We start from the raw sequence: 26,779 nt of genomic DNA, 5'->3' as shown, positions 1-26,779 counted from the left end.
ATTACAGCACTTAAAATTTTTGTTGGTGGTGTAATCGATCAAGCCAAGGGGTAGCCTACATCTCATAATCAGTCATGAATTAAGGAATTTTTTACGATTTTTGAGGTACCTCTCTCTAATACATACCTCAGTGGAAATGTCTCATGTGCTCCATCTGATTCATCAGGTGATTGACATTGACTCAAAATAAATCTGAGATGACGTCACCCTGTCACTTCAACACTAAGCCTCTCTACCTTATATTTTCCAACCCTATCATTACGAAACGAAATACTTATCTCGATACCCCATAATCACACCCTCATCCTCCTTCAACATTTTAGCTTTTCGCGATCTCGATTTTAGCGCCAAAACGCCCGCTCGACCCGTATTACTTCGCACACTCGCTATTAGAGAGCACTGATTTAATGGCTGGGCTGACTGGGCAACCAGTTGATATGTGTGCGAGCAGCCAAGTAGTAGTACTAGTGATGCGATAGTACACATAGTTTATCTAGGCTCCGGTCTCTCTAATGCGGTAGTATATACATCGTAAGCGCACGTTTACGTGTTTTGTCGGCTTCATCGGCTCGAAGCTCGAATGTACGACGGCGGTATCGTATACCAGTAGTCGACTCTTTAATTGTGTACAGATGTTCGAACCGCGCGTATCGCTGCTGCTGCGATTTTTCGGCGTATTTTCAACCGAGAAAACAAAGTTATGTAATCGCGATAAATAGAAATTCGAATCCGCCGCGCCGGTCCGACTATGTCGCTGTGATATGCGGATAAATCTCAAAGTGTCGCGGTTTCATCGATACATACGCGGTTTTTATTAAAAATGTATTTGTTTCAAGTGTTTAAAGTGTGGTGTTTGATCTGTATTTATAGAACGGTTCGAGCTGATAACGAAGTCGAAAGGGGAACTCCATGTTATAATGAAGAAGGCAAAGCTCAAGTAAGACCACTCCAATAATCTCCCCCCTGTAGATGCCTACCAACCAAGAACACAACACCACAACAAATCAAAATTCTAATTACTTTTGCAGAGATGTATCCCCCAATTCATAAACGCCGCCTTTGGGTTACCCATCGAAGCCACCAATACCTGTGGCCAGAATGGACCTGTCGAATTCTGCGTGCAGACCAGTACGCAAGGTGCCAAACCCGGATGCGATTGGTGTTCCAGTATCAGCGAACATGATCCTTCGTACATGCTGACCGATTACAGCGGTAATAAGGATAGCACGTGGTGGCAGTCGGAGACCATGTTTGAAGGCATTCAAGCGCCCAATCAAGTCAATTTAACGCTGCATTTCGGTGAGTCGAGAATTTACTTGAGGATGTTTTTAAATAGGGGTAAAATGTTGGGGGAAAAATGAGAGATTATTCTGAGTGCAGATTTGCCTCGAGTGAGGAAAATGTCCAAATAATTGCAGATCTGATCAAGTTAACTCGTATGTTTGGTCAATGAAAATATTTCGAAGATCAATTTATGCCTAGACAGATCTGGTTCAGACTGCTTAAATTCAGAAAAACACCAGGAAAGGTCAAGTGAAATATTGTGAATTTTCAACGTCATTTCTTGAATAATTTTTCAAAAATTTAAATCACAACCATAAAAATAATCAAAATGTTACCTGATTTGAGACCAAAAAATTTTTTTTAAATTCGAGTTGTTCTTGTTCATTTAGGAGATTCTAGCGATTTTTGAATTCGTTAAGATTAGGTACCTACTAAAGTTTTCAAAAAATTCCATGAAAATGGCGCAATGGAAATTGGAATATTGAAACTCTCTACAAATTAGGATACCTCGAGATATCAATTCATGACTGTCTGTTGTTCAAAGCTTCGTAGGGAACATGTCTTCAAAGTGTCCTTATACCTAAAAATTTGTTTTAAAATTGAAATCTCAGATCGACCATTATTCAAAAATTGGAAATTCCAAAAAAACTGAAAATTGTTGAAAGTTTCTTACATGATATGAGTAATAAATTTTCCACCATCAAATGAAATTTGAAACTGATGGGGAGGAGAGAAGGAGGGGAGAGGGGTAAGGTGCAAGTCTGCAAGACGCCGGTTGAGATGGGGGTATCAAGTTCAAATGTGAAAGTATAACGTTTAATGCATGAAAGAGAGTATTTTCGAAACCGAAATTACGTATTATATGAGAAGCCAACAATTATTTCATTCTGTCCTCCTGTTTCTTCAATCAATTGATTACCTAATTTGATTATGTCGCTTTCGGTACTTCCAAAATCAGGGTTTCGGTTTCCAACGTAGATGAGAGAAGGGGAAGGGTTGAGACTGCCAGATCTACATATAGAACGCCTTCCTTCTTTATCCTGGAAACTATATTAAACTTGAGGATTCGATTTGATAGATATTTTGAGCAGAAATTGCAGGTAGTTGAATGAGCTTCAAGAGGTTACTTTTGAAAGTTTACTTCAACGTAACTCGAAATGGCAATTGGTAATTTTTTACCACATGCTTGATTGGTCTAATATTGCATTTCCATAGCTTTACCGATTATACAAAAAAATGAATAAGTAAACTAACAGAATCTTCCTTGCTGGGGTCAAAAATGGAAGAGCTATCTCAAAATGGTGGAAGAGTCTGCTCTCCTAGAAGAATATTAAAACAAAGATATGGTTTTTGTTGGAAGCTTCAAAATTTACCTCAAATCATCAGTTTTTACTTAATCATCAATAATTTATTAAAGTTATCAAAAATCTACGAAAATTACGAAAAGTTTATCAAAATTAACAATAATTTACTAAAATTACAAAAAAATTACAAAATTACCAAAAAATTACCAAAAGTTTACCAAAGTTTAAAATTTACCAAAATTACCAGTAATTTATCAAAATTTACAGGAAATTGTTACCAGTATTTTACCGGAAATTACTTATAATTTACCCAAAATTAACAATAGTTTACCGGAAATTGACAAAAATTTACCAAAACTACTAAAAAATTACCAAAAGTTTACCAAAGTTACCAGAAGTTTACACAAATTATCAAAAATTACCAAAATTACCAAAAAGTTACCAAAAGTTTACCAAAAGTACCAGAAATTTACCAAAAGTGTACCTAAATTACCAGTTATTTACTGAAAAGAGGAAATTATCAGTAATTTACCAAAAGTTTGCCAAAATCACCAATAATTCACTAAAATTACCAAAAATTCACAAAATTACCAGTAATTTACCAAAAATTACCGGAAATTAACAGTGTTCACCGAAAATTACTAATTTACACAAAATTCCTAATAGTTTACTGTAACTTACCAAAAATTTACTAAAACTACTAAAAATGTATAAAATTACCAAAAAATTACCAAAGGTTTACCAAATCTACCAGAAATTTACCAAAAGTTTACCTAAATTACCAGTTATTCACTAAAAATTACCATAAATTACCAGTAATTTACCATAAATTAACAGTAATGTACCATAAATTACTAATAATTTACCAAAAATTACCGGAAATTACCAGTGTTTTACCGGAAATTAGTTATAATTTACCCAAAATTAACAATAGTTTACCGGTAATTATCAAAAATTTACAAAATTACCAGAAATTTACTGGAAATTACCGGTGATTTACCAGAAATTGCCTGTAATTTACCAGAAATAATTGCTAATAATTTACCAAAAATTACCGGAAGTTATCAGTGTCTTACCGGAAATTACCATTAATTTGCCAAAAAGTGCCAGTAATTGATCAAAAATTACCAGTAATTTACTGAAAGTTGTACATATAAATTACTGAAAGTTACTGGTAATTTACCAAAAAAAAAAATCTTATCAGTCATTTTCCCCCCAATTTTTCATCTAATGCTGAGAAGTTGCATTTTTTTGCAGTTTCTTCGAAGTCACCCAAATTTGAATTGAATCAAATCGAAAAAAAAAGAAATAAAATCAGATACTTATATGGAAATTGATCAAATTTTTTTCCAAATTTTCAAAAACCTGACATAATTATGAAATATTTGACTTTTTTTTTCAAGTTTTCAAAAGTTTAGGTACGTGACAGCACAGACAGGGATCATAGTCTTAAAACATTTGGACAAACCTCCAGCTTCAAAAACACACTCCTGTCCAAATCATAAAACATGGAAATCGATCCTGAAAATTCAACACAATTTTTCTTCTGAAAAAATCTCAAAAACACTGTCATTTTCAGAAGCATCAAAGTTCAATGTTACGAAACCACATTTTTACATTCTTCATTTGCACTATTTTCACCCCAAAAATGACGAAAAAAATCCTCTCAACGCGACTCACAGTCATGGTCCAGCTTTCCACCACCCTCTCCTCTCGGCCCTTTCAAAGGTCAACGATCTCTTATAGAATTCCATTTCGCAAAATACTTTCAATCGCATCTCATCGTATATGACATAATAATACGTACCTTAGACCTACCTATGTATCTAATTCGAGACGGTAATGAAAAAAAAAAAAATCACTCGTAAACTAATTCCATCTTGAACTCAACAAAGCCCATCACCCACACCCTGCGTCATCTTCACCAAAACACCTCGCGGTCACTCGTTCAAATAGCCATTAGGTTACAGTATACAATACACATTCTCATATAGGTACATACATCACACTACTATACACAGAACAAAATACGATACACAAACGTGTGCACAATATGCCCATAACAATGGTCCAGCAAAAGTATCATTTATATCAATGAATAGACACATTGTGGCACATTGAATCACGTCAAACGCTATTTGCGGCTCTGAAACAAGGAGCGAGGAGTGAAAAAAAAACACGAGTTTAGAGAGAAATAAAAAGAAAGATAAAACAAACATAGAAGGGTACATATATAAAGACGACGAGCATTAGAAAAAGAGAAAAAGAAAAAGAAACCGATGATATAGACTGAGAGATAGCCAGATCCAGATGTTCTGTACCCCGTTCAGTGGTATCTAAATTATAGCATAGGCGCGATCATCTCATCTCGCACGTATGCCTAATTGAATCTCTTTATTTATCTCTTTTCATTCGAGCATCATTTCTCACAACAATATGAATGAAAACACAGAACATCACTACACATTTGCATATTTTCAATGAAGATGAAAATACGTATATCATCTTCATAATATATACCTACTACTACATATTACGCTACAGGTATTTTTCAAAACCGGTAGCCGCATAAACGGATGAATATTAACTCATCACGAAACCACTCGGGCTATTTTACGCTCTAAACCGGGCACCGGTGGCGTCTTAGCTCTCGTAGGAGTTTTCAACCTGTAAGTATGCAATAGATGCACCTGTTCGAAATTGCATTTTGGGAATAACTGACCTATGGTATGTGGTAAACTTACAAAACGCATACATCCTCACTGCTGACACAAGAACATGAAAAGCTACGGTACAAACGTCGGAAGTAAAAAATATACGATCAGCATATGGTTATTGGTTAAATGATTAATGGGTAATGGCTTTTCAAGTCTCGATTCTCGAGTGTCGATTCGTTTGTAACATCGTTAGTACTAGGTACACTTACTTACATATTATAATTGCAAGTTTTTGTAGCCTATTTTGCGTTTCATTATTTAATGCAAACGCAGCACAAATTAATAGACGGATTTCAGTTACAATACCCCACCCCCTCCGTTCTAATCCTTTAAATACTCGTGTGTATAGACGTTGTGACTTATTTCAACAACACGAATAGAAATAACTCACGTGATCATATTCATACCTAGTACCTACTCGTATTTCTGTACTGTAGGTAGGTCTATAGGACTCCAGGTACATATAAAAAATGAAAGCCAAAATATTGAAGTCAGCTAGACACATAAATCAAAATCGTGGTCGCCGGCAACGAAGGGGGGAGAAGAGGAGGACAAGACGTTCATAAAATCGGACGACTCGGTGGTAGAGTGTCCTCCCCCCCCCCCCTGTTACAATCAAAATTTCAGCATCTGTTTTATTTCAAAATATTGAAAAGCAGGTTTACTATAATCTGAGGGATTATTGAGTTTCTAACTGAAATTTGAAATGACATAAAAAATGAATCCAGTATTTCTCAAGTACCTACCCTTCCGTTCACCTATGGTTTTAAAAACTGTAGTAGGTGGAGGAAATATTATTGGTAAATTTTCGTAAATGAGTATCTAAGTAATTTCTGATAAATGACTGATAATTTCTGGTGAATTACTATATCTACTCTTTTTTTTTGGTAAATTAAAGGTAATGACTTCAAGTAAATTACCAGTAACTTATGGGAAAATTACAAGTGATTTCGGTGAATTTCTAAAAAATCATGGTATCTATAATGTAAGGGAATTTTTTTGTTGAAAAAATCACAACTTTTTTCAAACAATTTTTTGAAAAAGCCCTCCACTCAATCCCCTCCCCCTCCCCCCTCTCAACCACACACAAAAAAAATCAACAAAGTCAATTTTTCACAGGAAAATTTTCAAAAAAATTTAAATATTTTAGTATTTTTTAATTTTAATCAAAATTATAAAAATAAACACAATACAAATGAACGCATTAAAAACTAAATTCTAAAAATTAGTGATAAAATAACAAAAAAAATTCTATTTTACATACCGACCTTTCTAGTTTTTTATAAAGAAAATCAATATTCTGCTGCATTTTATATTCGAGACTATGATTTGAAGGTTTTTTGTTTGTTGCTGAATTGGATTTTTTCATTTTTTCACTAGAGGTACCTTTTTGACTAACTTCTCACGACATTTTCACTACTTTCGTTACCTGTTAAATACCCTGGAAATTGATGGTAAATTATTGCTGAATTTTTGTAAAGTTTTTAAAAATGGCAACCCTAGAAAGTCAAGATTTGGGAGTCTTTCCATCTTGTTCCTGATTTTTTGAGCTTTTTTCTGAGTGATGGGGTTTCTGATTTCTGGAATATTTGGAGAACATTATGGAAAATGATTCGAAGAAATTGGGTAAATAAATTCTACTTTTTTTCTCTTTCTAAAAGTTTTCTTTTTATAGTCTCCTTGGTTTTGAAAAAATATGAATATTTTTTTTTAAAAAATTGACCGGAAAAAAATTTGAAAACTGATTTTGGTTCAAAATATTTTTAAAAAATTGTTTCTGTATGAAAAAAAAAAAAAAAGTCTGATCGGTTATGGCGTAGAAAATCTCAATTCTCGATATTAAATTTCACGAATTTTCATGAGAGAAGTTGAACTGAACAATCACATTGAACAATCAGATTAGGATATTTGAAGAAAAAATTTAATTTGAGAGATGACTTAATTTTTTTTGGAAATCTAGGATTTTCTTAAATTTTCTCCAAAAGATTAAGTTGATTTTATCCACGACAAATTTACAGATCCAGATATAGAAACAATAAGCCAAGTTGATGATTTGTTGTAAAATTATATCAGCTGAATTTTAAAAAAAATATTTTTCCTCGATTTTACTAAAAAAATCCGTAGAGGAAAAATTTAATGGTCAAAATATGTACCAAAATTTCAATCCCTTTTTTCAACAATTTCGACAGCTCATCGCAAAGAAGAATGTTTGCATCGTAACAAAATTGGAATAAAATAGCGTAAAGTGATGCTTGGGTTTTCAATTTTGGAATTTTAATTTTAGAAAAAATTGGTAATAATTGGACCTTTTTCATTAAAAAATGACTGCGAAGTAAATAATTTCTCATTTCAATGTAAGAATATTGAAAACCTCCTAAATTTAAAAAAAAAATCGAAAATTCAAATTGATATTCTTTCCCAGGGTGTCTACAAGAATTTGTGGATCTAAAACCACTACTTTTTTACTACCTTTCAAAAAAAAAATCAGTACCTACCTTCCAAAATATTTTTAAACACCCCCCCCCCCAACCGTCTTTTTTTGGGTTGGACTTTGAAATTTTTCACATTGTAATTATTTATACGTTTTCATCAATTTGAAATCAATTTCGAGAGTAAAATTTTTTCAAACACCATGAAAGATGAAGGATTTTTTTTTCATTTTTTGTAGTGATTTTTAGACCTTCTTTTTTACGTGTGTGGAAATTCGGATTTCCCGCTTTTTTTCATTTTTTACTACCTTTCAAGCAGAATTGCTGAAAAAGTGAAAATCACTACTTTTTCACTATACCTACCTGTAAACACCTTGTTTCCATACGAGTCCGGGAGTCTCCTGAAATGAAAATTTTTTCCATTGGAAATTCTGATGCTGCACAAGAACAGTGTCAGTTTTTCAGTTCAAACAAATTTTCAAGGAAATACGATAAAAATTGAAAATCCCAGCGTTATTTTAGCTTGTTTTATTCCAATTTTATTGAGATGTGGAAATTTTTTCTGCAGAGCTTTTGAAAAAAGGGAATGAAATTTCACATTTGCACTCAATAAATTTCCCATTTTTCCCAGTCTCTTGAAAAAATAGAGATATACAATCAAAAAAATTTTCAGCTGATAAAATTTTAGAAAAAATTTTCATCAACTTGGCTTTTTGTTTCCGTCTGTACTTGTAAATTGAGCTTTGGAAATCAACATTGACTTTTGGAAAAAAATAAGAAAAATTCTGAATAAGAATAAATGGTATGGAAAAAAAATTATTTCAAGGGGGTTTAGCAGAATTTTTTACAAGAAATTAAGGCCCTAGAAATATACCTACTTATATATTTACTCAAATGTCAAAAGTGAGCTTCAAAATCCAATAATAATACATTTTAAGTAGTTTATTGGGAAGGCTGAGGCCCCAAAATAACTATTTTCCCTACTGGTATCAAAATGGCTCTTCGAAAGAATGTGACTGTTTGATTAAAATGTGATCATAAATGATTTTTTTCTGAGTCTTAAAAATCCAATCGATTTTTTTATCTGGGTATTCATGCAATTTTCCAGAAATTTCAGGAAACTCAAACCATTTTTTATGAGCTACAGGGTGTGCAAAAATATCGTGAACCCCGAAGAAAGTTTTTCATTAAAAAATATAGATTACAATAATAAATTTCAAAATGGTGTGAAAAATTATATTTTTGAAACCTATTGATTTTTATTCAAATTTTATTGCTCGATGAGGATTCAATTTTAGACATAACTTAAGCCTATTTCAGTCATCCTACAACATCTTTATGGTTATTTCCGCCCTTTCCTGTTAGTAGGTCTCCGTCATGTGAGTAATTGTAGGTACTTATCTAATTACCTATAATATTTTTATAACCACGTAAGTAATTGGTGTATTTGGATTTCCTTTTTTTTCTCCCCTAAAAAACGTGTAACTCAATTTGATCTTCTGAGTTGTTGCCAAATTTCTCATAAAACTGATTTTTTTTTTCATTAAAAAATACCACCTCATTTATTGAAGTTCATTAGAATCATTTTCGGTTCTTTCCCTTTACATTTTGCCAACCGTATTTCTATTGATAAAAATCACATTCAAAATCTCAAATCATGAATTAAGTACTCGAAAATCGCACTCGTTACTAATTAACGAGCTCGTGTGTGTTAATTACCTCGCCGAAGAGAAAAAAAGATCCAATGGCTCATATTTTTAGAAAAATTATCAAAGAACTACGTATTCCTGGGAATCAGGGTACTTGACATTATATATCTTAACCTTTGACCTTTCTACATTTGATAAACACATTGTGCGATAAAGAATCCACAACCTTAACTAAAAAGTATTATGTAGGTATTAGTTTGTCTATAGCTCGATCAAATGACGTAATCTCGTAAGTAGGTACCTTCGAAATTCTTGTAACTACACATAAAAATCAACGAATTGTTTGAATAAATTGTGTTTTTTTTTTCCTTTCAAACAAGTCCACTAAATAGATTCTCTTTTTCGGTACAAAAAGTGGTTTAAAAATACACCGAACGAAGATTAGTATAGAAGAACAGCCACATATGTTTTTGGTTACACGGAGTAGATAACATCCTAAGATTACAGTACCTATCTTTTTTGAAAGAAAAAGAAGTGTCGGTAAAATCAGTGGGTGGCACTTTCAACTGCACATGTTAGCCATTTCCAGATGAGAAAATGAGAACAAAACTACATTGTAGGGTGGTTCATTCTACGTCGTCGTGATGAGATGAAACAAATACCGAAGATTTTTCCCATTATATAAGGGTGATCTTTGGCCAATGTTAGAATTTCGAACCGGTTGCTGGCAAAAAGTCATTCGCGTTGAATTCACAATAATCAACCTGTTTGAGCAATTGACAGCTTATGTTAGGCTCAAGTTCAGGTTATTGTTTGGTGAGATGAGGATGTATCGTTCATAGTTGTTAATTTGTGTATTTCACTTGGACTGTAATCTCGATTCTTTTACGATTGTGTGCAATATTGAATATTTGATAAGATGGGATGTCCGTTTCCTGGTGTTTTATCGATGTTGGTTGTTTCGTAGCAATATTTCAAAGCTCGAACTGATTCAGACTATTCTACGAATATGTGGATAATGTGGATCTAGAAGACGATGTTTTGGTTAATTTTTAACGAGCTTTGAAATACTCGAACGTACTCGTGTACTCCGAACATAAAATATAGACGAATACATTCACGAGTGTCGAGTACCTACACTGCAATGAATTTCGTCAAGAAAGGGGTCTGGGTTATTTTTAAAATATTCAAAGTAATATGGTTAACGTGGTAATATATTTTTTTTTCTCGATAATCTATTTACAGTGTGGGTATATTTTAATGATGTTTCAGGCAAAGCGTTCGATATTACGTTCATCCATATTGTGTTCAAATCACTCAGACCTCATAGTTTTGCTTTATTCAAAAAAACCACCGAAGACGGGCCATGGATAGCTTTACAATATTACAGGTTGATATTCTTATAAATTCACTCTATATAGTTCATCAAACTCAAATAGGTAGCCCAAATTAATTGCATATTTTTGCATATATTTCAGCGCAAATTGTACAGAAATGTACAGTTTACCAGATTTGAATTATATTCGAAGAGGAGAAGATGAAACGAAGGCCTTTTGTACATCAGAATTTTCAGACGTGTCTCCATTAACCAATGGTGTTATTCCATTTGCCACGTTGGAGGGTAGACCGTCAGCGCCCGAATATGATATTAGGCCGGAATTCTGGGTATGTTGAGTTGCATATTCTTGATGAAAGTTTTATTGGTGATTAGTGTGAGCTTTTTGCTTGTTGGGTAATCACGAGCTGGAGTGAGAAGATATTCGGGCAAATGAATCAAAATATAAAAGTAGGTAGGCTACCTACTGAACTGAACCTATTTTACGAATATTACGTCGTTTTCCTGAACGCCCCTGTCCCTAAAAAATTATTCGTGGGACCATTGGTTTCTCTCAAAAATTCGTTTTATGAAATATAAAACAGGACGAATTTTTGAAAAAATACATAGGTACAAGGCTTAAGAAAAAGTGATCAAACAAACGTAAAATGAAGGCCAAGTCTACTCTACAAGGAAAGTCTAAATGATAGGAATTTCACATTAGGATGGCGAAAAAAATTAAATGATTGGGAGGACTTTGAGCAAATCATTAAAAATCTTCATACCTAATTATTGAGTTGAAAATCGCCCAGAAAAAATCTCTCAATTCGGAGGTGCCCCTGGAGGATAAAGTCCCACAAATAAGAGGAATTTTATTTTTAAAAAATCGTGCTTTTTCGCTCTAGTCCCTCCCCCTATACCAAACTGCTTTGGAAAAAATAGTCAAGTTTCAAAAACTATACCTATTCGTATTGCAGGGTGTCTAACATTTCAAAATGAAAAAGCAGGACTTTAGCAGGACATTTCTGAAACACTTGAGATTTCAGGCAAAATTTTACATTCAAATTATTCGCTTTTCTAACAATTTTTTGTCAAGCAAGTGGATGTTAAAAATATAATTTTATCATTTCAATTTTCGATTTAATTTTCACCTCTAAGGTTCTTACTAATGGGATGAAATTAGGTGAATAAAAATTTTTTATCAACATGACAAACTTAAAAAATTGAAAAAAATTTAAGTAAGTGGAAAATTTTGAAAAAACATACCTACCAATTTTTCGAAATAAAACGGCGAGTTTTATTAATAATTTTATTATTTTGCATAATATTCATGTAAAGTATAAAAATTCTCATTTCTCCTTAAAATTAAGAATTTTTCAGTAACAAAAGAGAGAACAATCTGGTCCTGGCAAAGCAAGGGCAAAAGCTCTCGAAAATTAATATTTTGAAAGGTTATAAAAACAATATTTCCTTGTGTGATGGATGAAGATGTTTATCATTTTTTCTTTAAAACTTTAAAATTTGAACGATAATTTAAAAAAAAAATCAAACTTGAAAAAAGAAAGCAAACAAGCTCGAGAGAAGAGAGACCAAAAGTTAATTTGATAATTTGAAGTCTGATTGAAAAAAAGCAGGACGACTGCAGAACTTGCAGCACTCATTGGCAAAAAGCAGGACTTTGCAGGACTTGAAGGACTGTTAGACACTTTTGAATAAGGTTCTGAATTTAAAAATCGCTCATTTCATTGGTAAACTAGTATTTTGAAAAGATATTTCCTCCTCAAATATTTCGCTTTTGGAAAAAATCATTTTTGCAACTGAGGAAATCCAAAAAAATAACTCTGTCTCCCTATGTAGTCTCTTCACTTACCAACGTCGTCTGTCAGTCTGTTCCCTTAAGGTCAATGCCCTTTCTGAATGACCTCTGAAGGTCATTGGCCCACCCATTTGGCTTCTCAAGGTCATCTGCCTGCTTGTTTGGGCTCTTATGATCATTGACTCATATATATGGGTTCTCAAGGTCGTCTATACCGAGGTTATTGACCCACCTGTCTGGTCTTTCGAGGTTATCAGTTTTCTGGTTGTATGATGGACTGGCAGACTTCTTAAGGTCATTGACTTATTTGGCAGGCATCTCGTGGTCATGTATATTCGTGTCTAGCCTCTGAAAGTCATTGAACTCAGAACTGTCTGTCTGGCCTCTCAAGGTCATATGCATTCCTGTCTGACATTTTAAGGTCATTGACTCGTCTGTGTTGCTTTGTAGGGTTGTATGTCAACCTATCTGGCGTCTTAAGGTCATTAATCCATCTGTCTGGCGTCCCACGGTCGTCTATCAAAATCATTGACCCGCCTGTCTGACCTTTCGAGGTCATCCATTTTCTAGTTGTCTGCTACCTGGAAGACTAACTGACTTCTTAAGGTCATTAACCCGTTTGACTGGCCTCTCAAGGTCGTCTATATTCATGTCTACCCCAATAAGGTCATTCAACTGCCTTTCTGGCCTCTCAAGGTCGTCTGTATTCTTGTCTGGTATTTCAAGGTTATTGACCTGTCTGCCTGTCTTGTGTTTGCCTTTCTGGCTTCTTAAGGTTATTGACCCGTTTGTCTGGTCTTTCCAGGTCGTCCGTTTTCTGGTTGTCTGGTGGACTGACTGACTTCTTAAGGTCATTGACCCGTTAGCCTGATATATCGAGGTCATCTATAGTCGTATCTAGCCTCTAAAGGTCATTGAACTATCTGTCTGGCCCCTCAAGGTCATCTGTATTCCTGTCTGACATTTCAAGGTCATTGACCCGCCTGGCTTGCTTTGTTGGACTGTATGTCAACCTGTATGGCTTCTTAAGGTCATTGACCCATCTGTCTGACGTCCCATGTCGTCTATCAAGGTCATTGGCCCGTCTGTCTGGCTTTTCGAGGTCATTCATTTTCTAGTTGTCTGCTACCTCATAGACTGACTGACTTCTTAAGGTCATTAACCTGTTTGACTGGCCTCTCAAGGTCGTCTATATTCATGTCCAGCCCCTTAAGGTCATTGAACTGTCTGTCTGGCCTCTCAAGGTCGTCGGTATTCATGTCTGACATTTCAAGGTCATTGACCTGTCTGTCTGTGTTGTGTTTGCCTATCTAGCTTCTTAAGGTTATTAACCGATCTGGATGGCTTCCCAAGGTTGTCTGTCCGCACGTGTAGTTTCTTAAGGTCATTGACCCGAGGTTCTGGACACACAAGGTCACTGAACAGTTTTTAGACGGTTCTAAAACATAATACTGTGCACTACTTACATAAAAAACTGGTTTCAAAATGTACTAGAATCGACTTCTAACCAAACGTGTTTCAAATAGCCTCAAAATATGGCTTCAAAACTGTAGCTTGAAACAGTTCCATTAATATAGTCTCACCTTCGTAGACCACGGAAACATAAAGTATCGATTTCACATCAGTTTGAAAAAAAAATCATAAATTTCTATACCCTACATTTCCACCAATAAAAATTCAAGGCAAAAAAAATCGACAAAACCCTCCTCCATATATTTTTAGTTTTCTTCCCTACACATACCTACCTTAATGTTGATCAAAATTGACTCATTTATGCGTGCTTTTTAACAGGAATGGGTTTCAGCAACCGACATCCGTATCACCTTGGATCGTTTGAACACCTTCGGAGACGAAATCTTTAAAGATCCAAAAGTACTGAAATCGTACTTCTACGCCATTTCAGATCTATCAGTCGGTGCCAGGTGAGTGCCCTTTTCTGTACTACATGTACCTATATCGATTAAATAAACCTTTATGGTATTCTCGCGTGGCTTGGTATTGCTTTTTGCTCCTTTTTTTTCTTCTTCACAAACACGATCTTGTGAACCTATTTCAGATGCAAATGTAACGGTCATGCTAGCGATTGTATTAAAAGCGTTGGTCAAGGTAATGCTGCTGCTCGATTCACGTGTCGATGTGAACACAACACTGCTGGACCTGACTGCAACGAGTGTCTTCCGTTTTACAACGACGCTCCTTGGCAACGTGCGTCTCAAGAAGATGCTCACGAGTGTAAAGGTACGTACCTATTACAATTTCTATACAAAGTTTTAGTTCACCAAGGAATCAAATTACGAATGCAGCTTTCTAACACTTTGAATTTTTGCAGCTTGCAATTGCAACGGGTTCTCCAGAAGGTGTTATTTCGATAAAGATTTATATAATTTGACCGGACACGGAGGACACTGCTTGGAATGTTCGAGCAATCGCGACGGGCCAAATTGCGAACGATGCAAATTGAATTACTTCCAACCTACCGGCGAATTAGCCTGCTACCCTTGTAATTGTAATGATATAGGTAACACGCAACTTCCAACTGTCTGCGATTGATTTCCCATTCGTCGTTTTATTATCGTGCATGATTTTTTTTTTTTTTTTTTTTGACAGGATCGTGGAATCTGCAGTGTAACAGCGAAGGTAAATGTAGTTGCAAACCTGGAGTAACCGGCGATAAATGCGATCGGTGTGATTTGAATTTCTACGACTTCGGTCCCAGTGGATGTAAAGCGTGCGGTTGCAACATAGCCGGTAGTTACCTAAATCAAGCTTCTTGTGATCCATATACGGGAAAGTGTGTATGCAAAGAGAACGTCGAAGGAGATCAATGCTCTAAGTATGGCTAAGAAACGAGCTGCTCGTGGTTTTTTTTTTGCGATGGATTGTTTTTTTTTTTTGGATGATTTTTTTCTCAACGTGGATTCGATTTCTAGATGTAAACCGGGATATTTCAACTTGGACGAGTCGAATGAGTTCGGTTGTACTCCTTGTTTCTGTTTCGGGCATTCTTCGATTTGTCAATCGACTCCTGGATATTCGAAAAGTATGTTTTATTACGCATTATGATGTTTAATAGATAAACTGAAGTGACTGAATGGTCTGATTTCTGTTTCAGTTACCCTTGAAAGCAACTTTATTCGTGGAAATGAAAAATGGAAAGCTGAATTCGTTGGCGGACACGGCGCCACTGTAAATTACAACTCATACGTGCAAGCTTTAGAGGTCGCTTCTCCCAGCACCGAACCTGTATATTTTGTGGCTTCTGGTAATGTCTCATTTTTTTTTTTCTCATACTCATAACTCAGCCTCATCAATTTTTTACAGAAGTGTAATAATAATCAATGAGAAAATTCTACTTTCAGAAAAATTCTTGGGAGACCAGAGAGCAAGTTATAATCACGACCTGTCATTCAAATTGCGTATAAATGATAACTCGGCTGTACCTTCGGTTGCCGATATTATTCTGGAAGGCGCTGGTCGTACCGTCTCTAGGACAATTTTTGGACAAGATAACAATTTACCTGGTACTTCTGTAAGTTGGCTCGGTTTTTTTTTTGTAAACGAAAATTTCTAGTTAGGTATTTGCAATTTTATATGAAAATGAGGATTTATTCATTTGGAGCATTTCTCTCTATTTTTTGTTAGTTACAACTGTACAAATTCAAACTGCACGAGAACCCGGATTATGGCTGGCAACCTCGTCTCTCTTCTCGAGAATTCATCACTCTGTTGTCCAACTTGACAGCCATCAAGATTAAAGGAACATATACGCCTCAGGGTAAGATCACTTTTACGTTTTTTCCCCTCTATATTTAGATTTACCTATTTTCAGTGTTTTATCAATTAAACTCCCTTCATACGAATTTTTCCATAATTTTGGGCTCAATTAAAAAAAAAAATCTCCTCCTGAGACTGAAATTTTATAAAACTTAGAGAATTTGACCAAAATCTTCCAGAGATCGCAGAATGCTTTGAAACCACCATCAAAGTGTGTGGGAGGGCTCGAAAACTGGACGTAGAAAAAATTCCAGTAATTTACATTGGATCAAATTTTAAAATTTTTTATGAGCTGAATTACAATTTTCAAAATTTGATGAAATGAAATTTAGTTCCTAAAATTTTCTATGGTAAAGCTTTTTTGGGATTTTTTGGAGGGAGGGAGAAAGCGTTATGAGAGGAGGTGATAAAATTTTCTCTACTGGTTGGAATGTCATGTTCTTCTCATTACCATTGAGCATTAGAATCTGAAATTTTTTCACCTCACTAGCGATAGGCGTAAGTATTCAAAAATTCTTCAAAAGGGCACAAAAACATGGGAAAAAAATGAAATAAAAATCGTTCGCAAACGAACGAATCACTGAGAAATCAAAACATGCAAACATGGCATGATGCAAATTTACAGCTTTACTCCTATCGTCGAAAACTTGGCACGATTCGTTCCCGAACGATTAGCTTAAACGTAGAAAAAAAAATGGTTCACGAACGAATGAATCACTGTGAAATCAAATTATATTACAATAATGCGCCAAAACATGACTGTTTCAACGATTTGATCAAAATCAATAATGTTCGAGAACGATTGAATCACGACTAAAACAAGCATATTAGACAAAGATGTAAAAAAAATTTAGTTTTAAAAATTGCAGATGATTTGTTCACGAATCACGAATGATTTGTTCAGATGAGAATCATCGTTCACGAACGAACGAATCACTGTAAAATCAAATTAGATTAAAACAATGCGTCAAAACTTGACTGTTTCGATTCTTTTGCCAAAAACTGGGCACAAATCGTTCGCGAACGATTTGCTCAAAATTAACAAGTTACGTTCGAGAACGATTGAATCACTACTAAATTGAATCTAGTAGACAAAGACGTGGAAAAATTCGAATTTTACTCATTCATAAATAAAAATTACAGATGATTCGTTCACGAATGATTTGTTCAAAGGAGAAGAATCATTCGCGAACGAATGAATCATGAAGGAATCGAAATCGAATTAGGTAACGATGGCATGATAAAACTTTGCAGCCTCAAAACCTGGATTCAAAAACTGGATTCAATTCGTTCACGAACGATTTTCTCGAAATTGACCAAATCAACCAAGAACGACTGAATCGCTACAAAGTTTTAATTCTTTAAATAAAGATAAAGGCGTACCTATCAAAATTTCACATTTTTATGCACATCAACTAATACGAATTGAAGATGATTTGTTCACGATTCGTTCGCGAGTGATTTGCTCGAATGAAAAAATTCGAAAATCAATTCAGGTTCAGAAGGCATGACAAAAAAACTTGTCAGTTTTAATTCGATGGCCGAAAATTCTACTTAATTCGTTCGCGAACGATTCGCTCAGATTTACATCAATATAGTTGAAAGATTGCATCGTTCGTTCGCGAACGATTTGTTTAAAATTGAGAAATAATTAAAAGAAATCCGGGGCTCGTTCTTAATTTTTACCAAAAAAGAGTAAGCCGGATCATTACAATTATAATTGTTCCAATTAAAATCTAAAAATGCAACTCGATTGGGACTTTGACAATTTGATCAAAAAGCATGACTTTTTTTTGACAATTATTGAAAAAAAAATGATATTTTCTCCAAATTTTTGTACTTTGCAACTTTTTGGTTAAAAGCGAGACTTTTTGGCAATTTTTAGCTTGAAATTAAGAATTTTTAGTAATTTTAAACAAATCAAGCAAGATTCTAACAATGTTGGTAAATGCAGAGCTTCTTTTGTAAATAAGCCAGACTTTCGAGCAATTTTTTAAAAGTTTTAAATGAAATTTTTCATTATTTTTTGTTATTTTTAAGTAAAAAAAAGAAAAATTTTGGAGCAAATTGGTGAAAAGCAAGGCTTTTGGAAATTATTGATAAAAAATTGATAGGCCCATTTACTTTTCTGAAATTTTTGTCAGTCGAAAAAGTGAGCCATTCTGACAACTTTTTGATAGAACGTGACTTTTTTTGGAAAATGTTAGCAAAAAGTGAAACTTTGACAATTTCAGCAAAAAAGAGAGGGTTTTTTGGCAACTTTTGACATCAAAGCGAGACCTTTGGGGATTTGCAAATAAGCGACAATTTTCTAGCAATTTTTGGCAAGAGTCATCACTTTGGCGACGCTGACAAAAGAAGAGGCTTTTTGCTATCTTTGGCAAAAGCGAGACTTCGACAATTTTAGCCAAAGGCCCAGCTTTGTAGGCAGTGCTACCAGTTGGAAAAGAATTAAAAAAAGTGAATTCTTTCTTTCATCATCAAAAAGTAAAACCAAAATTTGAAAAAATTGAATTTTCAATTTTTTTTAAAATTAGGAACTTTTTTGCTATTTTTTTTTTAAATTTTGATTTATCATTTTAAAAGTTTTTTCGTTTCATCCAATTCAGTAACTATGACTGAGAATGAAAAATTTTGGATTTTTTCCCCGAGAGCAATCAATCATTCACTTTGTGCGATCCATTGATTGATATTCTGAAACGTCGAAATTTCAGCATATCATATTTCAAATTTATTTTATTTTCAGGTGTTGGTTTCCTAGACGACGTCTCTCTAGAAAGCGCTCGTCGAGGAGCAGCCGGAACTCCAGCTCCTTGGGTCGAAACCTGTACCTGTCCCGAAAACTACGTGGGTCAATTTTGCGAATCCTGTGCACCTGGCACACGTCACGAGATCATAAGTGGAGGAGCTTTTTCAACCTGTGTTCCTTGCAATTGTAACGAACACGCTAAAATCTGCGACGCCGATACTGGTAAGACTTTCTAACCATAATTATAATCGTATTTCTAGATGAAATATATGTAGGTACATACAGGGTGCCCAGAAATATCGAGCACCCCAAAGAAAGCTTTTCATTAAAAATATAGGTTGGCAACGTGAAATAGATGCATATGATTGGTGGAATGTTATCTCTCCTGTCCAACAACCAATCATGTGCTATCATTATTATCATTCACTGTGACCAACCAAAGTATTTTAGTAGAAAACTTTTTTAGGAGTGCTCGATATTTCTGGGCACCCTGTATACTTACATAGGTACCTACATTAATTCGAATTACGATTTTGCTAGGTCGATGCATTTGCGAGCACAACACAGCAGGCGAGAATTGCGACAGGTGTGCTAGAGGATTCTACGGCAATGCTCTGGCTGGCACACCGTTCGATTGCAAAGTTTGCCCTTGTCCGAATCGTGGAGCTTGTACTGTAATTGGAGACGACGATACGATCGTTTGTTTAGAATGTCCTCAAGGATATGGAGGTGATTTTCAAAAGTGGAAGATGGAATATTCTCTAAAAATAGTGCTCCTATTTCATTTTTGATGATTTTTTTTTAGGATTGAAATGCGAAGTATGCAGCGATGGATATTACGGTGATCCTACCGGACAAAATGGAGCAATTAGATTCTGCCAAGCTTGCGACTGTAACTCGAACGTAGATCCTAATGCTATTGGAAATTGTAACCGAACCAGCGGAGAATGTGTGAAATGTATTCATAATACAGGAGGTTTCCATTGCGATCAGTGTCTTCCTGGTAAACTCATTTCTCTCCAAAATCTCTTCTTAATTTAGAAATACTTTATAAAAATTCGAATTATGCTTCCAGGATTCTACGGAGACGCCTTAGCTCCTGGCAAAGGCAATTGCAAACCGTGCCTATGCAACCCGCTGGGTACACTGGAACTGGACAGTGGCGAATTGAACTGCGACCAGTTGAATGGTCAATGTAAATGCAAATCTCACGTCATCGGTACCAACTGCGACGAATGCGAACCTGGTTACTTCGACTTGAACAGTGGACAAGTTCGTGTTACGATCTTCCTTTTCTTATATAATTAATTTAACTCGACGTAAAAATAATTGCACATGTATCTCAGGGCTGCCAATCGTGTAACTGTGATCCGGTCGGTTCATTGAACAACACGTGCGATATCCATTCAGGACAATGCCACTGTCGACCCGGAGTAACTGGCCTGAGATGCGACAGCTGTCTAATTTACCACTATGGATTCTCGACCGAAGGATGTAAACCTTGCGAATGTGATACCATCGGTTCGAAATCTCTGCAATGCGGTGCTAATGGCCAATGCCCGGTAATTAAAACGTCCTTATTCTTGGGAAATACCCTCGATTTTGGAATATTGCTGAGCTAATAGCTTTTTTTTTTTGTTGCGAAAATCCTCGTGCAGTGTTTAGATAACGTCGAAGGTCGACGATGTGATCGATGCAAAGAGAATAAATTCGATCGTCAGAGAGATTGTATCGATTGTCCACCGTGTTATAATCTAGTTCAAGATGCTGTAAACATTCATCGAGCGAATTTGAAATCGCTGGAACAAACCATAGTCAATATTTCTACCAGTGAATCGATTCCTATTGATAAAGATTTCGAGGATAGGCTAAAAACTGTCTACAATAAGGTGGAGAAATTATCGGATGATGCTAAAAAAGCCACCGGAAGTGAGTACCTATACCTACGAATTCATCGATGACCGATTTTTATATGTACCTATTCCATTTTAAAATATTATCGTTATTTGAACAGATAATGAAGGTAAAGTGATCAGTGGGAAATTGAACGAATTATACAAGGAGCTCGATGAAATTTCCAGCGCTTCTAAAGATATCGCCAATCTGACCAGTTTGGCTAAAAGTATCGCCTCGCAAAGTGAAGGAAATATTAGCGCTGCTGAACAAATCATCGATCATGCTCAGAAGACTTTGGCGGTAAAAATAAAATTATTTTTTTATTCGTTGGCGAAGTGGCTAAGTTTGGTATTTTAAATTACGATTAACCATATTTCAGGGTGCTGAACAACTTTTGTACACGGAAGGAAGATCTGCTTTAGCTAAAGCTGTCAATAAAAGCACCGAAGTAGGAGTACAAAATGAGCAAATGAGTCAGATTGCCCGTGATGCACGACAACATGTTCTGAAGTAGGTTTCACAATCATATCTCTTCTCTAGTTTAAAACATTCGACTGACTCGTGAATGAAGATGAATGTTCTTCAACTTCTATCCTACCCCCCCTCACCCTCCATATGAAGCGAATCTCCAGTAGGTAGGTAGGTACCTATCTACCTATGTGTTTAGGTGATGACATTTTCGTCTTATTCATTAAATCACTCGGAAATGAAATCGGAAATTTAAAATAAAACAAAAAAAAATCCTCCTTCATCAATAAAAAATCAGAAATGAATCGTTCGCGAACGATTTGCTCAGAGGAATACAATCGTTCGCGAACGAATGAATCACCAAGAAAAACAAATTAAAGATGACATGAGACATGACGTAAATTGTCAGCTTTGATCCTGTCGTCAAAAACTTGACTCAATTCGTTCGCGAACGATTTACGCAAAATAAAAAAAAATGAACGAGAACGACTGAATTCCCGCTGAATTAAATTTAGTAAGAAAATAAAGAACGTGTGAAAACTTGATATTATTTCATATTTATCAGTTCATCACTCATCAATATTTATAAATAATTCAATTGAAGATGATTTGTTCGTGACTGATTCACAAAGAGGCGAATTGATCGTTCGCGAACTAACAAACCACCAATAAATCAAACCACATGAGAGATAATGTCTTCAAACAAGAAAATTCAAAACTACCGATGGAAATTTGAGTTATTCGCGAACGATTCGTTCAAATGGCTAAAATCGTTCGCGAACGAATGAATCAATCAATCACCTAAGAATTAAATAAGGTAAAAATGACAAGACGAAACTCGACAGCTATAATCCTGTCGTCAAAAACTGGACTCAATTCGTTCACGAATGATCAACACAAACTCTTGAAAAATTAGCAAGGAACGACTGAATCAGTGAATAAATCACAGCTAAATTAAATTTAGTGAGAAAAGGCGAGTCAAAATTTCATTTGTATCTCATTCATCAATATTCAACATGGAATAGATTCAATATTGAAAAATGATTCATTCGTGATTGATTCATTGGCAAGCGAATAAATCGTTCGCGAATAAACGAATCACTAGTAAATCAGACCAGATGAAAGATTATGCCATTAAACATGAAAAATCATTCGTTCGCGAAAAAATTTCCTCACAACGAATCATTCGAGAACGACTGAATCACTTGAATCAAATCAAAAACACACGACAAGGCAGCATAAAAGATTTCTTGATTTCGAAAATTGTGAATGATTCGTTCACGAACGATTTGTCTCAGAAAAGAAAAATCAGTCGCGAACGAATGAATCATCAAGGGATCAAATTAGGTGAAGATGACATGATAAATGCTTATAGCATTAGGCCAATCGTCAAAAGCTGGACTCAATTCGTTCGCGAACGATTTGCTTGAGATCAGCGAATCAACTGAGAAAGACCGAAAGGGCTCTTGAATCGAATTGAACGAATGAATCACTAATTATTCAGACCAGATAGGAAATAATTACGTTAGGTTGGAAATCGATCAACTAAAATTCAAGTTCATTCGTTCGCGAACGACTCGTTCACAATGAGTCATTCGAGGAAGGCAGAATCGTTTGGAAATAAAATCTCATTGCACATGACAAAACAAAACGAAATATTCATCAATCTGCCAATAAAATTTGTACCCAAATATTTCGGTCGCGAACGATTTTCTCACGGGTGAAAAAATCATTCGCGAACGAATGAATCACTGAAAAATTGATCTAAGTACGTTAACACGAGAAATGAAAAAACTTGGCAGTTTTGATCCTATTGTCGAAAACTGGACTCAATTCGTTCGCGACTGATTTGCTCAAAGGTGAAATTATCGTTCGCGAACGAATGAATCACTGTAAAATCAATTTAGGACATTTAGGTATTTTAACATGAAAGATAAGAAAACTTGGCAGTTTTGATCCTATTGTCGAAAACTGGACTAAATTCGTTCGCGACTGATTTGCTCAAAGGTGAAAATATCGTTCGCGAATGAACGAATCACCGAGTAGGTAATAAACCAGAGCTGATGTCATACCAAATTTGAAATTTACCTACAAAAACTGGAGTTGATTCGTTCGCGAACGATTTTCTCAGAAATCACAAATCATTCGAGAACGACTGAATGGCTCGGAATCGGAAATCAAATCAAATGATGCACGAGAAAAAAAATGAAACGCTTCTTAATTTATTAATAAAAATTGTGAATCAATCGTTCGTGAACGAATGAAGCGACGAACATTCGAATGACTTGAGTGATGACTGATGAGGCATGAATGATATGATGAAATTTGACAATTTAAAGTCTCATCAGCAAAAAATTGACTACAGTCGTTCGCGAACGACTAATTTAACAACTTTTATAGCGTTTTGAGCCATTCCAAAATTTTCATCAAACCTCTGAGTTTTCAGGGTTTTGATTTTTAAAAAATTCTGAGAAAATACGATCGAAGAAATTTTCGAAAATTGTGCCTAAATCGATTAGTGAGTCGTCAATGCGCTTAATTTGAGCTTAATGTCGTTTGAGATTTTTTTCCTGAGGAGGGTATTTTTCCTGAAAATGCGATGGAGTCTCCAAAAAAACTTGAAATGATTTACAAGGGTTAAAATATGCCAGCTTCCAAGATTTTGCATATACCTATGTACCTACGTGTAGGTATTTATGGAAGATGTGTTAATTTTTTTCACCATTTTGGTCATGAGATAAGGGGGGGGGGGAGAAATAATTCTCACATGTTTAATATTTTTGTCACTGAGACCCCCTCCCCCTCCTTCCGAATTGAAAAATCGAAAATGACATCTGATACGTAATACTTACCTACTTTGTAGGGGTTTTTTGAGAGCACTGAGTTCAAAAATTTAATCATTTTCTGGATACGGTTCCTGCAAATGTTTCTTCAGCCACAATCACTCCCCCACTTTTGAAAAAAAATAGCAAATAATTTGAATTTTATTCTATAATATTTCAGATTGGAAGAGGAAGCCGAAAAACTGAAAGGAATTGCCGATTCAGCAGCCAATATCTCCAACGAAGCCTACAACAAAGCTGTAGAAGCGATTCAAAAACAAAAAAATATAAGGTCTTGAAATTATTATTACTCGTGAAATATTTCTCAGCTACTCTTGGTGATATTCCTTCGCAAATTTTTACTCACAATGACGATATTTTATTACAGCACCGAATTGCAAATTCTCAAATCTCGACTTGTATTCACCGACGAAAAATTGAAATCGTTAACTTCTCAAATTAACGAAACCGCTGATCAAGTAAACGTCGCTTACAACGAATCCCTGACGATTTATGGAGATATTTACGGTCTTTCTGTACCTACCGTCGATGTTCCCAGTATAAAGGCGAATGCCGAGAACCTCACAAAATTGGTAAAGTTGCCCAAGTTGTTCACATTCTGGTCAATTCTTCGCCATTTACTAATTTTCCATATTTTTTTCCTTCAAGGCGAATGAGAACAAGCAGTCTTCTGATAAATTACTGGACGATAATAAAGAACTACTGACACAAGTAAATAACGAAATCGCCTCCGCTGAGACCCTTCTGCAAAGAAGCAACGACCAGCAGCAGATCGCCGATGATCTATTCGATGACGCTTACAGTGCTCTGCAAAGAGCTGAGGAAGCAGTAAAGCTCGGAGATAAAACTTTACAAGAGGCTGAGCAAACTTACACCACGTTGCAGGGTAATTTCAATATGCTTATCTACCTATTATAGGTCATTTTAACATATGGATTTTTTTCAAACAAAATTTACTCATTTTTATTTGCTAAACAGGATTCAATAATTTCGTACAAGAGAATAAAGATAAAGCGAAAGCAGCCGTCGCTAAGATACCAGAAATTGAGAAATTAACGAGAGAAGCGCAAGCAAAAATCAAAAAAGCTGAGAATACCGTCAATCAAGCCGAGAATGACGCTCAGAATGCCAAAGCTACCGCCGAAGATGCCGAAAGCAAATACGCGAAACCAGCATCGGAGGTACCTACTTAATCATGAATTTTTTTTTTTGGGGGGGGGGGGGGAATCCAAAGTAGGTAAAAACGTAAATATTTTCGATTTATTTTCAGGAAGCCCAAGAAATCAAAAAAAGTGCCAAACAAACATTATCGGATCAGGGCAAATTAATTCCAAAAATAGACGAAATTAAAAGCAGAGTATCGGAAACCTCGAATGAAATAAATAATTTGAAACAACAGGCTTCCAAAGATCATAATACCATTTCCGAGGTTCGTTGATTATGATAATTTTTTTTCGTTTTTGAATTGATTATATTTTGTATTCGTGTGACTTTTTTTTCGCTATAGGCAAAGGTGAAAGTCAGTCAAGCAAAGACTAATGCCGCTGAAGTGAAAAAACAAGTCCAGAAATCAGTCGACGATATTAACAATATCGTTAAAGAATTAGCCAATTTACCAGACATAGGTAAGGAATTATTTTCAATTTTAATTCGAATAATTTTCACGAGCTAATTCTTCGAAGCTAATTCTTTCTCATTTTTTTAGACGATTCTTCATTGAACAAGTTGGCCGAAAAATTGGTAAATGTTGAAAAGAAATTTAACGAGTCGAATATCGATCAAGAGCTGCAAGTTATTAAAAAAGCTCGCTATGTTCAGGTGAGTTGAAACATTAAATAATAAAATTATGAACATTTAAAAGCTCAAGATTGAACGCATATTATGCTCGATAAATTTTTACAGGTGCAACAAGTGAAATTATATCAAGAAGAATTAGAAAGATTACAAAAAGAAGTGGCCAATTTGGATGAAATTCGAGCTGCATTACCACAAGGTTGCTTCAAAAGGAATACTTTGGAAGTTTAATAGATAATTTTACTTGTTAATAATATTTAATTTATGTGTGTGTTTCTTTTCGTGTATGTGTATTTATTTATGTAATCAAACCAAAGACAGAAGTTCGTAGAACTGTCTTATTGTATTTATTGTTGTTTCTTTTTTAAAATAAAGGTTTTTTTTTGTAACGAATGAGATGTTAGATCTTGAGAATTGACTATAGTGTTTGCAAATTTGCTCATAATTTATTCAGAATTTTCAATTATTGAAGACTGAAAAAAATCATGGTGATATTTCTTCGATTTCTTCAGAGTTTTGGAATTTCTGTGGAAGGCGTGAAAATTAATTTGGGCAAATAAAAATTGACGAGTCAAGTTGTGAGTCATTCTGAATCCGAGCGATTAAATTTGCAAATGGCTTATTTTTGAATAAATTCGTGTTAAAAAATTTTTTCTTCGAAAATATTTTGTATTTTTTTACACTAAAGTCCAAAATATTGAAAGATATCATCCCCGACATTAAAGAGATATTTTGGAAGAC

At 35.0% G+C, this 26,779-nt stretch overlaps 1 protein-coding gene across 1 annotated transcript; it reads left to right on the top strand.

The window, feature by feature from the left end:
* The first annotated feature begins 434 nt into the window (after nt 1-434).
* LanB2 (laminin subunit gamma-1) lies at nt 435-26,384 on the top strand. The gene is made up of 28 exons (XM_065370639.1): nt 435-937; nt 1,029-1,299; nt 10,656-10,773; nt 10,862-11,048; nt 14,306-14,436; nt 14,571-14,752; nt 14,844-15,032; nt 15,122-15,347; nt 15,445-15,554; nt 15,627-15,776; nt 15,874-16,043; nt 16,157-16,289; nt 19,035-19,259; nt 19,578-19,766; nt 19,843-20,040; nt 20,113-20,309; nt 20,384-20,599; nt 20,696-20,966; nt 21,052-21,233; nt 21,313-21,443; nt 24,405-24,515; nt 24,612-24,816; nt 24,893-25,130; nt 25,223-25,425; nt 25,515-25,673; nt 25,752-25,869; nt 25,950-26,062; nt 26,147-26,384. Exons 1-28 carry the CDS (start codon nt 821-823, stop codon nt 26,267-26,269), a joined length of 4,863 nt encoding a protein of 1,620 aa, XP_065226711.1. The 5' UTR covers nt 435-820; the 3' UTR covers nt 26,270-26,384.
* Nucleotides 26,385-26,779: the final 395 nt, after the last annotated feature.

The sequence above is a fragment of the Planococcus citri genome, chromosome 1, assembly GCF_950023065.1.
Source record: "Planococcus citri chromosome 1, ihPlaCitr1.1, whole genome shotgun sequence".
In the NCBI taxonomy this organism is placed as follows: Eukaryota; Metazoa; Arthropoda; class Insecta; order Hemiptera; family Pseudococcidae; genus Planococcus; species Planococcus citri.
This window is presented reverse-complemented; position numbering and strand designations above follow the sequence as displayed.